The sequence below is a fragment of the Rattus norvegicus genome, chromosome 12 (assembly GCF_036323735.1).
Source record: "Rattus norvegicus strain BN/NHsdMcwi chromosome 12, GRCr8, whole genome shotgun sequence".
Taxonomy (NCBI): Eukaryota; Metazoa; Chordata; class Mammalia; order Rodentia; family Muridae; genus Rattus; species Rattus norvegicus.
This window is the reverse complement of record NC_086030.1, coordinates 17699268-17714999: the sequence shown is the minus strand read 5'-3', so window position 1 is coordinate 17714999 and position 15732 is coordinate 17699268. Positions and strand designations below refer to the sequence as shown.

General features: G+C 47.6%; 1 protein-coding gene across 4 annotated transcripts in view; it reads left to right on the top strand.

The window, feature by feature from the left end:
- Nucleotides 1-15732, top strand: part of Sdk1 (sidekick cell adhesion molecule 1) — a 986485-nt gene that overhangs the window by 762915 nt on the left and 207838 nt on the right. For all 4 annotated transcript variants that reach the window (XM_063271861.1, XM_039089863.2, XM_039089864.2 and 1 more), the window contains 3 exons: nucleotides 4703-4850; nucleotides 5858-5998; nucleotides 13374-13555. In XM_063271861.1, the coding sequence (XP_063127931.1) occupies nucleotides 4703-4850; nucleotides 5858-5998; nucleotides 13374-13555 (471 nt within the window). The remainder of the gene's footprint in view (nucleotides 1-4702; nucleotides 4851-5857; nucleotides 5999-13373; nucleotides 13556-15732) is intronic.

Below are 15732 nucleotides of genomic sequence, written 5' to 3'. Positions count from 1 at the left end.
AAGTTTTAGTGGATACTTGCCTAACACGTTGGTTCACCACTTGTGGTAAAAATGAAAAAGCTTCAGAACCAGTTCCTGAGCATACCCTGGCGGTCGCTAGTTCCAGCTCCAACAGGCCATTGGAACTAGCGCTTATTCATCTCAGATTAGTATCTCTCCCAGCAGCTCTCTGCTTGCTGCTAACTCTCTGTTTCTAGTCACCGGATAAAATAAAGACTCAACAAACCATAACCCAACAATCAGATTTACATGTTAAATTCTCAATCCACAATACATCCACACAGTAAACTTGATTGATAAGGATATAAATTGACAAGGGTATAAATCGCCCACCTAGATAACACAATATCCTGTACACATCCATCCCTTAAGAATAGTTATAACAACCTGTAATATGTGCAGAGAGGAATCTTAACATCTGCCACAGTGTTCTCTCCCCTCACTCCTCTTCCTCCAGCCCCCTCTCTCAAACTTTTCTCCCACCCATCCATCCTTCTCATCCAATGACAGGCCTCGTTCTCTACTGTACGTGCCTTCACCTGCATAATGACATCAACCTATACTTCACCCTTCCTGTCTAATTAAAAAAAAAACTTTTCTCTCAAATATAAGGTGAGCACAACTATTATCATTTTATAATTTAAAAGTATAAAATATACCTAAACAGAGCATTTAAGTTATCTATTTTAGCTTAAGAAAGGCTTAAAATTTATTGTATACTATCTGATAACTATCTAATCAAATACATATTCTCAAAGTTAAACAGCCTGAGTAGGCTTTGAGACTATAATCAGTCTTCAACCCCATCAGAAATCTGAGAATGACCAGTATATCTGTAAATATAGGAAGCCTAACATGGCTTCTAGAACTGGAACAGCTTATGGAGACAATTTTCTACTTGCACAGTCCCCAGTCAGCAACATGTGAGAGCAAGTTTTCAGCCTTCTGCCCTAGGATCATCTGACAGACTTTGGAAACACAGAATTTCAAAGAGCTGATCACTCTGGCTTGGCAGAAATTATCAGTCAACTCATTCTGTAAATGTGTTCCTTTCGGACAATATTTAGTCTGTAGGTGAAATAGGCAGTTTCTGCCCAGAGGCTGCCTAGCCACAAAGTATTGTGTAAAGAGGGGAGGTTATGTCACACACAGTAGAGGAGTAGAAAGGAAGGCAGGTACATATGAGGCAGTCAAGGAGAGGTGCCAGGTGTGCTTAGAAACCAGCTCCACAATGGCGATAACTTCTACGAGAAAGGCACTAAACCTTTTTTGTTTGATTGTTGTTTTGTCTTGTTTCTTTGTATGCTGAGGATTGAACCTGGCAAGCCCCCAGCCCCACTCTTCCCTCTTAAAGGTCCCTATGCCTCCCCAAAGCACTACATGTCAACAACATGCCCTGGCATCCTAATAGCTCTCATACCCCAACAAAAGCAGTTCCAGGAGGAAAGGGTTTGTTCAAGTGTACAGTCCATCATGGCAGAGAAATCAAGGTGGTGGGGAACAGTCAATCCATGCTGCTTCTCGGCCTTTTCTCACTTACACAAGTCAAGGATCCCAACCAGGGAGTGGTGCCGCCCACAGTGTGCAGGTCTTAGCGCCTCAGTTAATATAATCTATATAATCCTGAAGTCATGCCCAGAGGCCTGTCTCACAGGTGATTCTAGATTCTATTCACTTGCCAATTAACACTAGCCATCACACCAGGGAATTCAACTTCAACATGAGGTTTGAGAGGGACATACCAAATTGAAGGCCCAGCAGGCAACTTCCTGTCCTAAGCCTTCTCTGCCCTTTCTTGAACTTAGTCAACCAACCAGCAGCCTCATCCTTCCAATTTTGTCCCTCCCTGCAATGACAAGTCCCATTCAGGGTCTCTAAGCAGAGTAGCTGCTCACTTGCAGACAGCTGGAGAGGAAGAAGGCTGGGATGAGTTGCCTGAGCACTGTACCTCCATGGTTCTGAAGGGAAGTAGGTGGCACAGTGCGGGACCCGTTGTTTTCTGTTTGTTTGCTTGATATCCAGTTTCCCAACAGATGTGAGGTGACATGTCCTTGTCATCTTGGTGATCTCTCAATTTTACATTAGTTCGAAGGAAACTGAGTACCTCTAAGTGAAGGGTCCGTGGCAGTGTCTCTCTTCGGGTTCTTTCTATCCCACAACAGCTGTCTTTGGAATGAAACTTAATTCTGTAAATGTTAACCTTGGCAGAGGGAGGCAATGCTCCCACCAGCCCGCCCAGTTCCTCAGGGTCAGGGACACTTCACTGACCTTCTGTATTGTCAGAGACACTTGTGATGGACTCTGCTGAGAAACTCCAGCCTTTGTGGGCTGCATGATAGTGATAGAGGCTCAGAGGGGTAGGCTTTTTCATTGCTAACTAAAGGTTTGTGGGGGTTTCTCTCTCTCTCTCTCTCTCTCTCTCTCTCTCTCTCTCTCTGTGTGTGTGTGTGTGTCTGTCTGTCTGTCTCTGTCTCTGTCTCTGTCTCTGTGTGTGTGTGTGTGTGTGTGTGTGTGTGTGTGTGTGTGTGTGTAATACATACATATAAAGATGCCCGTGACCATACATGAGTAGGCAAAAGCATGACACCAGGCTTCTTTTCCTGCTGTCCACTTTATCACCTCAGGACAGAGTCTCTTACTGAGCTGAAGCTCACCATCTTGGCCATACTGGCCAGCAAGTTCTCAGGATCTGCCTGTCTGTGCCCCGAGTGCTGGGGTTTCACACACACACCACCATGCCTAGTCCTCTTGCTTCCAGAGCAAACCCTCTTACCCACTCGGCCCAACACTGTTCTTTTAAATGAAGCATAAAGGAATCCTGTCAACAGCTAATTACCCAAATCACCGAAAATCAAAAGCCAGGAACATAACATGGCCCAGCTGGTGGCAGAAACTACATTCCCAGAAAGCTACGCTTGGAAGCAGCTTTGTCTACAATAATTTACAACAAAAATCCCATCTCTACAGCCCAACTGGCGCCATGTTTGAGGCAGCTTGACCTTTGTGTTAGGGAATCTCAGCTAACAAATTCTGACTTGGGGCTGGGCATCCCTTTCGTTGCCTTCGGGGAGCCTGGGTTCTCTTTTGGAGCAGTCTAAGGCCATTTCGCAGTGACCTGGAAGGAGCTGGAGTGTTTAGGTACATTTCCCATGAACCTGTGACGTGTGCCATGACCTCCAAGCCGGCCATCAGCATTCTGCAGAAGCAGCTGTGACTTTTTATGAGCGCTGTTCACGTGTAGTTGATGTTTGTTGCCCACAGACGGAGCAGAACCCAGCTCATTGGGAACCATTCATTCTCTCTCTCTCTCTCTCTCTCTCTCTCTCTCTCTCTCTCTCTCTCTCTCTCTCTGACCATTTTTAGTGTGGGCAAAAGGGGTTGGTTGCTAGTAACATTGTCTCAGAGGGACAAGAACAATGGTTTGGTTCCGGGGAGAGCCTGCCAGGCACTTATGTGTTCAGAGTAGGAATCCACAGCAGATGCTCAAAGACACAGCCAGGTTACCCTTGGCTGGGCTGAGAGGCACATTTAAACTCCACGGAAAGCTGTACAATGGCAGCGGTCCTGCCAGAACATTCCTAAGCCTTCCTTGCAGGCAAGAGCCCGTTCTGCTGATGAAGGCACCCTTTCACACCTGCAGGAAAGCCGCTTCCAAAAGATGCACAGTCCTTGCTGTGAATCCTGCCTTCTCCCAGCCAGCTCAGCTCAGGGGCGTGGCAGAAACAGGCTGCCACAGTGCAGATGGGTTGCAAAATGCCTAGCCCATGTGTATTTATCATAGTAATTTCCTTATTAAAACGTTAATGAATATAGTGCGTATTTATCACTCCCTGATGTGTGGAGCATCCATTTCCTGGAGACAAATGTTCGACCTGCCTGATGGTGAACCAAGAGACAACTTTTCCCACTTTATACCGAACCCAGGAATTAACTTTTTTTTTCCTTCCTTCTCTTGAAGTGCCATACGCAGGCTGAAGAAGAAGAAGAAGAGGAAAAGTTCATTTTGGCTGAGGAGATGACTCAGTAAAGTGTTGGGGACCCAGACTCGATCCCCCGGAATCTATCTAAAGCTGTGTGGTGTGATGGTACAGACTTTAACCCTGTGCTGCAGAGCCAGAGACCACAGGATCCCTGGAGCTTGTTGGTCAGCCCACCTAGCTGAGTGAATGAGTTCCACACTAGTGAGGGCTCCCATCTCAAATGCAGAATGACCCCCACGGTTGATCCCTGCCCTCCACATGCATAACTGTAGACATACGTAGACAGCATCCTCTGTATGCACAGAAACACATATACAGAGAAGGCAAGAAAGGAAGGAAAAGGGGGGAGGGAAGGAGGGAGGCATGCTTGCACACACACTTTCTTACTCAGGACCAACGTGTGTGTGTGTGTGTGTGTGTGTGTGTGTGTGTACGCACGCGAGTGTGTGCATGCGTACATGTGTCTTTCTGCCCACTTGTCCTGGGATGGCCAAAGGAATAACAGGAGGTTCTGCCCCAGGTTTGGGGTGAGACTCCTGAACTTCCTGCCAGCACCCATATTGCTAGCCACACAGCAGAGAACCTTGGTTTGCACATTCATGAGGTGGACTAGCTGCTGCCTCTCCTCGATCTATCTGGGAAAACAGACAGAATCGTTCTTGTTCACCCACTGTAGAGCTGCATGCTCTTGTGTGTCTGACTTACTCTCTGCATTCTTGTAGACTCTCCCTGGAAAGTGCATCTGTCAAACGTTGGCCCAGAGATGGCAGGTGTCACTGTGAGTGGCTTGACCCCAGCCCGGACCTATCAGTTCAGGGTGTGTGCTGTGAATCAAGTGGGCAAGGGTCAGTACAGCACAGAGACCAGCAGGTGAGTGAGCCTGACCTCCACCTAGAGTGAGGGTGGTGTGGATTCCGACAGTAGACATTGAGATGAACGGCCAGCCCTAGGGGTTCTGGCAGAAACCCGAGCAGGGTAAACCTTGGCATGTATTAAGCTGACTGTACTTCCCTTTTACCTGCTTGGAGGTAGCTGTCATAGATCCCTCCCATGGCGCTCTGTGCCATCACAGGTCACTCCTGACGGCACAGCCTTCTTTAGGGAAGGAGTGGGGAAGCAGGGTCTCATATAGTCCAGGCTAGCCTAGAATTCGCTGTGGAGCCGAGGATGATCCTCCTCTCTCTACCAAAACAGAGCACTGAGATTATAGATGTGAGCATCACACCCAAATTATATAGTGCTGGGGGGGGGGGACCCAGGGCTTCATGTCCGTCCTAGTGACATTTCTGTTGCTGTGGTAAAATGCCCTGATAAGAGTAATGTAGGGGAGGAAGGGCTTATTCCTGCTTACAGTTACAGGTTCCTGTCAATCAAGGCAGAGTGGTCAGGACAAGAACTCAAGCAGCTGGTCATATCATACCCATGGTCAAGCGCAGAGGGAAGCTGACACATACATGCTTGCTTGCTTGTGCTCATTTAGTTTTCCCCAGGTCAGGATCTCTTTCCTAGGGAATGATACCGCCCACAGTGGGCTCGATCCTCCCCTGTCAATCAACTTAATTAAGACAATCCCCCACAGACATATCTACAGACCAACCTAACGTAGGTAATTCCCCATTGAGACTGCCTTGCCAGATGGTTCTAGGTTTGGCCAAGTTGACAGAACTAATCAGAATGGTAGATGAGTGACAAAAGCCATATATCTGCCATTGCCTCCTGGCTGAGTTGCTGGCATGTTGACTGCCATATCTCATGCACATACAGCCTCAATGGGGTTAGCTGCATGCTTTGTGCTGGTTTTCTCCTCAGAGAGTCTCTGGGCTGGGGCACCTTGTTGCTGGCCCTTCCTTCTCTCTCTGATATATTTTCATCTTTAGGTTGATGTTACCTGAAGAACCACCAAGTGCTCCCCCCAAAAACATTGTGGCCAGTGGGAGAACCAACCAGTCCATCATGGTACAGTGGCAGCCACCACCCGAAACAGAGCACAATGGGGTGCTTCGGGGCTACATCCTCAGGCAAGTATCTAGGACAAGCCTCCAGGCTGTCCCATTAACTGTTAGAAGTCGGTCAGTACTTTGGGGGCTCAGGTCAAAGGATAGACTCTAGGGATGGATGCAGACTGCAGCAAAGCAGAGTTAAAAACTAACGGCTGTCTTTGTGGAGCCTCTGTGGGTATGGTCACCTTCAGAGGCAGCACAGACTAGCATCAGAGGTTGCACTGAACTGAAGAATGAAGGGGGGCATTATGGGAAAGATAACAGATGTGCTTTTTCTGATGAAGCCTTCCTCAGAGGATGTGTATATTCATAAGCACCATCGCTTAAAGAATACTAATTGATTTGATGTAGTTATTAACCATCAGTCACTATGCTAGCTTGTTACTCCATTTTGCCAGACCTTCTGGCATATCAAAGAAAAAAAAATTGACTGTGTGTCTAAGGGTGTGGGTATGTGTATCTAAGTGCAATATCCAAGGAGGCCAGAAGAGGGTGCCCAATGCACTAGCCCAGTGGCTCTCAACCTTCTTAATGCTGCAACCCCTCAATACAGTTCCTCATGTTATAGTGACCCCCCCCACTGTAAATTTATTTTTGTTGCTACTTCCTGACTCTGATTCTGCAAAAGTTACAAAGAGGTTGCTGCCCTAGAACTTGAGTTGCAGGCAGTTGTGAGCTGGGAACTAACTAAACTCAGGTCCACGGCAAGAGCTGTAACCATGGAGCCATCTTTCCGTACCCCCAACAAAATGTATATACACATTGCATATAGGTGAGTTTACATATACATGCTCACAACTTGGCAATGTTTACGTGTTGGGAAGGAAAGCAATGTATTTTTGAAATATAGGGCATGATGAGTGGACGTGTGCCAGGCAGACGTCGCCAGTGGAGGGCAGGTTGCTGGCCCAGCCGTATCAGGGACTTTGGGATCTGAGTATTGAGAGCAAGTCTGAGAGAGAAGAGCCTCCTTTGCCTGACTGTTACCAGTGTCATCACTCCAGAGCTTTCATTGGGACAAATTAAAATAAAAAAGATGGATTCGAATTCAAGGATAATCATTACTTCTCCTCTCAGAGTGTGTACTGCTGTTTGTTAATTTTATCCGCTTCACTGAGGCAGGGATGAGTCCATTATCCCCCTCTCCAAATGCCTCCCCTAGCTCACACTGGAACTGGGGTTCATGAGTGTTTGATTAGCAGAGGCCTTAACCGGATGAGTGGACTCTCCCTAGGAAGCAAGCTATAAGCGCATTCGTGTTTGTGTCTCTGCATTTTTGTTTGAGAAAAGACTCCTGTAGCCCAGGCTAGCCTAGAACTCGTTACTGTAGCTGAAGGCACTCTTGAATACCTTATATTTCTGCCTCCAGGTCATAAGCACTGTCCTTACAGGTGGCATCCATCACAGTAAATGCCTCTAAACCAGTGGTTGGTTATCAGCCCGTGGGTCACAGCCCCTTTGAGGGTTGACGGACTTTCCCTCCAACTTCAGACATCCCTCATGGCCACAGTCCTCAACTAATGAAAATAATGAGCTTGCCCTCTCCGCAGCCACCGCCTTTCTCAGCAGCAGAAGGGAGTTTCCCCAGGCTGAGTCTGTCAAGTAGGCGCTGTGATGTTTGTCCCGTTGAACACGCTTGGGGTACAGAGCCTAACAGGAGTCACCTGGGACCCCCAGAAAACACAGATATTACATTATGATTCATAACAGCAGCAAAATTACAGTTAGGAAGTAGCAACAAAAATAACTTAATGGTTGGGGGTCACCACAGCATGGGAAAGGTTGAGAAGCATGGCTCTAATTTCATGGATATTTCTGAGGGAGATGTGAACTTTTCCTAATATCTCTTAGAAAAAAGTTACCCACCTAGGTCCCCCTCTTTCTTCCCTTTATTTATTATTTATAGGTTTATTACATTTCTTTCACATATTTAATGTATGGAGGTGCATCAGACAGCTTGTGGGAGTCAGTTCTGGTCTTCTGCTGTGAAGGTCCCAGAGATCAAAGGTCGTCAGCCTTACAGCAAGGGCTTTCATCTGCTAACATCCCTCTGGCCCTATAGTATGTATTTTTCTGTGTCAACATCTCAGGTAGCCCAGGTTGGCCCCCAACTAGCAACACAGCCAAGGATGACCTACTCCTGATCTCTCACTTCCACCTCTAAAGGGCTGGAATGACAGAAGTGTGTCACCACACCCAGCTTGAAAATGTTGGTCCTTTATCTCCATTTGCTTTGTCTGTAAAGGACATAGGACTTTAGTCACCCACTGTTCAGTTAACCGCGGAGTGAGAAGGAAGGCTGGACTTCTAAGTACTGTGGGGGAACCTGAAATAAAAATGATTGCTGGAGAGAAGTCTCCTTTACCCCAAATCCCTTGCTCCAAGCAGGGCAGAGCTTTGGATCACAGCAGTTCCCGCTGTCCCTAAGGTTCCCTCCAGCCCACCATCTTCCCTTATCCAGACGCCAGCCTTGTCTAACGGGGCTTAAAGGACCAATAGAAAGTCAATGCCCACAGTTCCTCGTATCTCTACCCACAGCTGTCACCCTCCATTTACAAAAGGTCAGAGAGTCACAGCACTGTTATCCTGCAGCAGTGTCCCTGGGCTCTGTCCCAGCTGGTGGCCGTTGCCAGTGTCCTGACCCTCCTGCCCATCTTCCTGCTGCCTCCCACTAATGGTTCATGGACGGACTTTCCCTCCAACTTCAGACATCCCTCATGGCCACAGCCATCAACTAATGAGAATAATGAGCTTGCCCTCTCCGCAGCCACCGCCTTTCTCAGCAGCAGAAGGAAGTTTCCCCAGGCTGAGCCTGTCAAGTAGGCACTGTGATGTTTGTCCCGTTGAACACGCTTGGGGCACAGAGCCTAATAATAAAACCGTCTGATGTTATGAGGCCTCACGGTAGACTGCGCATCTCTCTATTTTTCGGGATTACTGTCCTTAAAGGATCCTTGGTGACAGTGCTATTGGAGTGGAGTAGGGAAAAGGGCATCTGTGCTGTTGACGGCTTAAATCCAAGAAAGCCCTCAAAAAAATGAGGGCACCACCCCAGGCCTTAAATATCAAAGTGTGTGGAAGTTAAAGACCCGTACCAAAATGCATTCGCCTGCAAACATTTCTGAGCAAGGCTCCAGCTTGCACATCGGTGTTTGCGAGCAAGAACCCTCCAGGGCACGGGCTCTGTGTCGGATCCAACACACAACGCACGGGAGCAAATGGAAAATAAATCACCTTGTGGCTCACACCGAAAGAAGTAGTTAGGATGCTCTCGCAGTGATAAAATATTTATAATAATAGGCACCGTGTTTCTCCGAGAGGCGCTCAGGGTTATGTCCTTAAAAAGAAAAAAAAAATGTTCTCCCATTTATTTCTAGATAAAAACTCATCGGTTCTGGCTCAGCCAGTCTCCAGGGTAACAGATCCTCCTAGAAAGGAGGGAGGGTGCTCTCACCTTGACCTCCTCAGACATCCAGCGTACATCACCAGGGTACCTAGAGCCCAGGCCAGAGTGAACCTCTTTGCCTGTACTCTTTTCAAAGGATGAATCCTGGAGATCACTCACGGAGTGGCTAAGGAGACTGTGTAGCTAGGACAGGCTTTGTGTTCTGAACAAGGACCTCAGCTTGTGCCCCACAATACTGATTTCATAACTTTTCCTTGGACACTGTGTAGGGCAGCTAAGGGCTCCCTGGAGCCAGCCCTTTCAAGAGTTGTTTTGCAATTTCTCCTAGAAGGCTATAAAGGAACATCTACTTGGACCCTGGGGAGGTGGCTCAGGGGGCGAGAAGGTTGTCTCTGCAAACATGAGGGGGCTGAGTGTGAATCCCTAGCATCCACACAACAAGCTGGGTGTGGTGTCACGTCAGTCACCCAGGGCTGGGCCTGGGGCTAGAGGCAAGAAAGGGAGAGCTCTGAAGTTCATGTACCAGCCCACCCAGCCATGGATGAGCTGCGGGTTCAGTAAGAGACCCACACACAGGCATCCACATGCACATCTAGACACACACACACACACACACACACACACACACACACACACACAGCCATTATACACAAATAGTAACAATAATAACTAAACGTCTCCTCACCCTTATCTTAAAGGGGGCACATTTTCACAGTCCTACAGGGAAAGAACGGTGGACCATCCCTAAGATGCGATTTTCTTGAGAGAATGGCAGCAAGGTGTCCTTACAGTAGAGATGCATATCCGCTGGGTTCTATAGGTTGTATGTCTTATAGGATGCATTGCAATGAGATTTGCAGAAAGACACGCAAGGCCTCGGTTTCAGGTCAAGCATTTCCTCTTGTTACTGCAACCCTAGGCAGACTTTTGTGGACTGCTCAGACTAGGAGATGAGGAGTAAGACATTGACACTTGGGGCTGCAAGCATTTTGACTGCAGTCTTTTCCTGCTTTGCTTGGTTGGTTGGTTTTGAGGCAAAAGCTCATGTAGCCCAGGCTAGCCCCAAACTTATTACATAGCTAAGGATGACCTTGATCTTCTGATATTCTTGCCTCCACCTTCCAAGTGCTAGGACTACAAACTGGCACCACTTCATCCAGTGCTGGAGCAGCAGTGCTCCAGCTTGCAAGCAAGCTTTCTGTCATGAGCCACACGCACCCTCAACTTAATGTAACGTCCTTGTCTGAAATCTATTGCTAGGTACTTTGAATGTTATCTACTGATGTCTCTAGACTCTCAGTCAGCAGGTAACACAACCTGGATCCCAGGGTGAGAGATGTCTCTCCCTTCTTAGCCCCCCGCACCCCCCACCCATTGCCCCTGCATTTCTAGCCGGCCTCTGAGGAGTTCGTTTTGGCCTATGATTTCCAAGGGCTCCATCCATAGTCGCTTGGCTCTGTTGTTTCCGGACTTGTGGTGAGACAGACAGAACAGAGAGGCCTACAGACAGACTATGGGAAGAGCCAGGTACCAGGTATACACTTTAAAGGTCCAGCCACAGTGACCTGCCTTCTCCAGCAGGCCCCGGCTGGTTCCTGCCAGCTCCTGAGTCCGTTATAAATCTGCTGGTTAGATCAGACTTCTCCCTTCCGAGCCCCCAGGGAGGAATCAAGATTTAAACACAAGAGTTTATCTACCTCAAAACAGAGCTCCACCTCAAATGGGTTAAAGGAGCTTAGCCTAGAATCAGATCTAAGTGAGCACGGTCCAGGAACACAGACTAAGGGCACCTCAAATTCTAGGTTCTAGCGTGATTGTGGCTAGTTGGAAGTTTTATAGTCAAGGAACAAAGAAAGTCATAAATCAAAGCACTTTTCAGAGACAGAGGTAGAAACATCAGGTAAATGGGCAAAGCAGGGCTAGGGTGGGGGTCTGAGCTACTGCCCTTGGATGCTAGCTAATGGCACGCACAGCCTTTTGGTTGGTGGAAGCTAGCGGTCTGCTAAGCTAATTCATTTCATCCTTTTAATCACAAGGATGTTAAGTCAGACATAGAGGTAGGCAAGGAATGGCTATCAAGGGAAGACGGCCCAAGATTAATTTTAATTAGACTTCGGACCTGCAACAGTCCAACCTCTCCAACAATCATTGAAGTTCTGTTGGTCAGTCAATGAGCCTTGCAGGGCTCAATAGAAAGTGTAGGCCTTCCTGGGAGCTTTCACTCAGGATTGTTTGGGAGGATGCAGAGAAAGGCCAGCTTTGACCTTCATGCCTTTACTCTGTCTGTCCTTCATCATTTCTGATTCCTACCAAGAGGGCCTCCCAAGCACAAACGGTTCCTAAGACAGGAAGAATGTCCTCAGAAAGTCCTGGCTTGCAAGAAGAAACTTGTATGGCCTCATTTGCATATCCCTCGCAGTCACCTGCATTTCTAGCTCTTGTTTGTTTTATCCAACCTTGGTGACCTTGTTGGTCTGGGAGTTCCTGTCCTGGGTGTGTCCCTCTGCTCTGTCAGACCCTGGTGATTCCGGCATGCTGTGAGAAGTTAGGGATATGCTGCCTCTCTGTCTGAGGATGCTTGCCAATCATGTCCTCTCTCTGGGTACCACACAAAGCCCCATCTCCAGGAGGCAAGAGCAAGTTCTGGGCTATAAATTGGACACTTTGAGGAGCTTCAGGACGACTGTACACGTCTCTCATTTTACCCAGGGGAACTGATCCAGAAAAGCTCTGTGAATTAACTCAGCCACTTCAGTACATTAACTTCTATAAACGGAATCATGGAAAAACATTTGCTAATCAAAATAATGCAGGAACAAGCCTTTCCACAGCACAAAAGCCGTTCCCTGAATTCATGCCTTCTTTTAAAGAGCTGGCTGGGTAAGCATCTTGTTAATAAACAGGACTCTACATTTCTGCTTCCGGGCACTGAAGGACAGGTTACCCAAGAACTCACAAAGCCTCCCTCCACCCCCCCCCAAAAAAAACAATTCGTCATACTTAGCCCTTTGGGTGTTTTAGAAGTTTTAACAGCTTTTCAAAGCCACTTACTATAGGTCTGGAATATCTCTGGACAAATCTAGACTATTCTTAAATGGAAACAGAGCAGAGGACTTGGACAAAGGCACAGAAGCCATTGGCTTCCCGGTTCCTCCCCACATTGCAGTCTCAGTGCACCCTTTCTCTCCACCCCTCATGTCGCTCAGCTATGGAATCTTGACTCATAGTCACGGTACACACGTGGCAGTTTACACCTGAAATGCAGAACTTTTTGGAACACAATGCTACCCATCTGTGTAATTTGGATGTTCAGGAAGCTGAGGCAGGGGAATCATGAATCCAAGTCAAGCCAGGGCTGCATAGCAAAACCCTGACTCAAAAGGAAGGAAGGAGAGCAGGAGAGGGGGGTAGAGGGAGGGAGGAAGACATCATTTGGGTTCCAACAGCCTCCCCTCTCCCCATATCCTCCTTCCAGCAGTGGGACAGTCGAAGCCTTAACTGAAGGTGCAGGTTGTAAGCCTGAGTTTGGCTAGTCTCTAGGGTATTTTTGGGGGGTGGGGGTGAGGGTGGGGGCGGGGAGGGGTCATTTCTATTACGTTTTCTCAAAAGGAAAACAAGCTGGGTGTAGTAGTACATGCTTGTAGTCCCAGAACTTGGGGGTTGAGATTACGAAGATCACTGCCAATCAGAGGCTAGCACGGCTACACAGTGGCAAGAATCTATCTTAAAGCAACAGTAACAAAAACAGCAGAACTTTTCCACGGCCATTCAGAGGTTCAAGGCCACTCCATTTCACCTGGAGCTTACGGTCACTAGGAGATTAGAGTACAGCATGCATGAAGCCATTGACCAAGGCAAACTCTGGTCAGGGCTGAGCTGGAAGCCCAGTTCAAGCCTGCTTTCCTCTTGCCTTCCTCTCAAGGTGATCCCAGTCTACTGCGGGCGGTGTCCCTACAGGACTCATAGCCATGTGTCCTCTCTGTGCAGGTACCGCCTGGCTGGCCTGCCTGGAGAACACCAGCAGAGGAACATCAGCAGCCCAGAGGTGAACTACTGCCTTGTCACCGACCTCATCATCTGGACACAGTACGAGATCCAGGTGGCGGCCTACAACGGGGCAGGCCTGGGCGTCTTCAGCAGGGCAGTGACTGAGTATACCTTACAAGGAGGTGAGCTGCAAAGGGGTGGGGGGACTGTGGGAAACTGGGAATTGGGGTCGTGCAACTCTCTAGGGGAGTGTCTGCAAAACCACAGGTCTTACCTCGGAATGGGTAAAAGCTCGTTTCTTTCGGAGCCAAATCTGAATGGCCATAGACAAAGAATACAAATGTATGTTGCTCCAAAAGACATGCTCCGCTGTGGCAGAAACAAAGACGGTCGCAAATGAAGACACTGCTCAAATGCCATGGCGGGAAGCTCACAGCAGAGCAGGACAGTCGCTGTCACAGGCCCCGGATGCTTGTCCGATGGCATTCCCAAGCTGAGTCAGCAGAGGATGTAGGTCTTTTTCATATAGAGCAAAAGGATTTACCCAGCAGTCTTAAGGATGTTAGGTCATCCATGGAGCTGGGCCGGGAATGATGAAACCAAGGGCTAAAGAGAGCCCAAGGTGATTTGGCCCTGGACTTGTAACATCCCAGCTCTCCCAACTCACATACGTTCTAATCAGCCAGTCAACCTCGTAGAAGGTTTATCATGGGCATGTGTTTGATTTCTCTGGGAGTTTCAGTTTCCAGGAGCCTTAAGGGAAAAATCTAACCTGTATGGAAGTAAATGGGATTGAATCTCCTCACCAATTCCTAAACGGCAGCCTCCCTGCTGAGGAGATGCAAGGTGTCCTTGCAGCTTGTGTTCCTCTGGGATCTGGGGACAAAAGAGTCTATGCGTGGAGTCTCGGGAGGTCTGGGGATTCAGACTTTCCTCAGTGGACCGCAGTTGTGGTTTTGGTCCAGGGGTCAGTACAATTCACCATTGCCACTGTGGTTACCTTTGGAAGCGAACAGCAATTCACAATTCAGTTTTCGTTTGTGCAATATGATTGTTGGGAACAGAGCTCACAGGTTTCGTGCTTTTCTTCCCGTAGTCTACGTGCCAACAGTGTAAGATCAGTAAAAGCTCCCTCACCCCTCAAATAACTAGTCAGGAAGAATGTCAGAAAGCCAGGAGGTCCTCACCATACACAGGCTAAGATTTAGAGTTAAGCCTTTCAAGAGAGAATAACTCCTTCTCTGCTTTCTGGAAGATTCCCCAGTTGCAGCCCCGGGCAACTGGATGACATTCACACGCACAGGACATTGTTGTCCTGAGCAGTAATAAATAGGCCCTTTCTTAATGCTCACATTGGTCCTACAGCCACCCCAATCCTGGCTGGGGGACACAGTCTCTCTCCCCTCACGGTCTCAAAGCCTTCCTTTCTCGAGCAGCGATATATGGGGTTCTCAGCTCACAGGTGCGGTTTTATTTGCTTAGGCATTTTTATTGCTACCAGGGCCATGACCTCTTTTCAAATGATAAGGTTTCTAACTGCCCACTTCTCTCCCCAAATCCTGCCTCAGACCTAATGTTCCTTGATATTACATGCTGTTATTATCAGCCCTTATTGATTGGCTGTCGGTTGTCATCCAAGAGTCCATAAATCCTCCTTTATAAATTAAAAACAGTCAGCGCTGCCTGCCCAGCAAGTAGCAGAAATATTAAAACTCTGGACAGCTGGGCAGGACTTGTCCATCTGCAAGAGACTCCTGACCACCCATTTAAAGAGGCAAACAGTGGACAGCATGGACAACAAATGCTTGCTTTAATGAGTCTGTTTAATAAAATAACAGTAAACTTGGAGACACTTAAAATGACTAACATGGGGGCTTGAGAGATGGCTCAGTGGTTAGGATTATCTACAGCACCCATGTTGGACAACTTCAAACGTCTCTAACTCCAGCTCCAGGGGACCTAGCGCCCTCTTCTGGCCTCAGTGAGTAATCCACTCACAAACAAATGCATATAATTAAAAATAAAACAAATCTTTATAAAATTATGAACATGGCTATTATTATCATTAACTGTGACTCCCACATTGTATTACCAGAACCCCTGAGCTCTGTGTACTGCCAGGGAAGTTGAGGCCTAATTAAAAAGGCTTTTAAGATTAGAGACATTGACTGGTATGTCCTTGGCACTTGAGAGCTGAGATAGATTTAAGTGGGAGGGGCAAGTTGAAAATGCTGAACTGGAAGACATCTTAGTTAGGGTTTCTACTATTGTGATCAAAGTAATCACAAGTGAAAGCAACTCCAGGAAAAAAGGGTTTATTTTTGCTTACACTTCTATCACTGAAGGAAGTCAAGTTTTA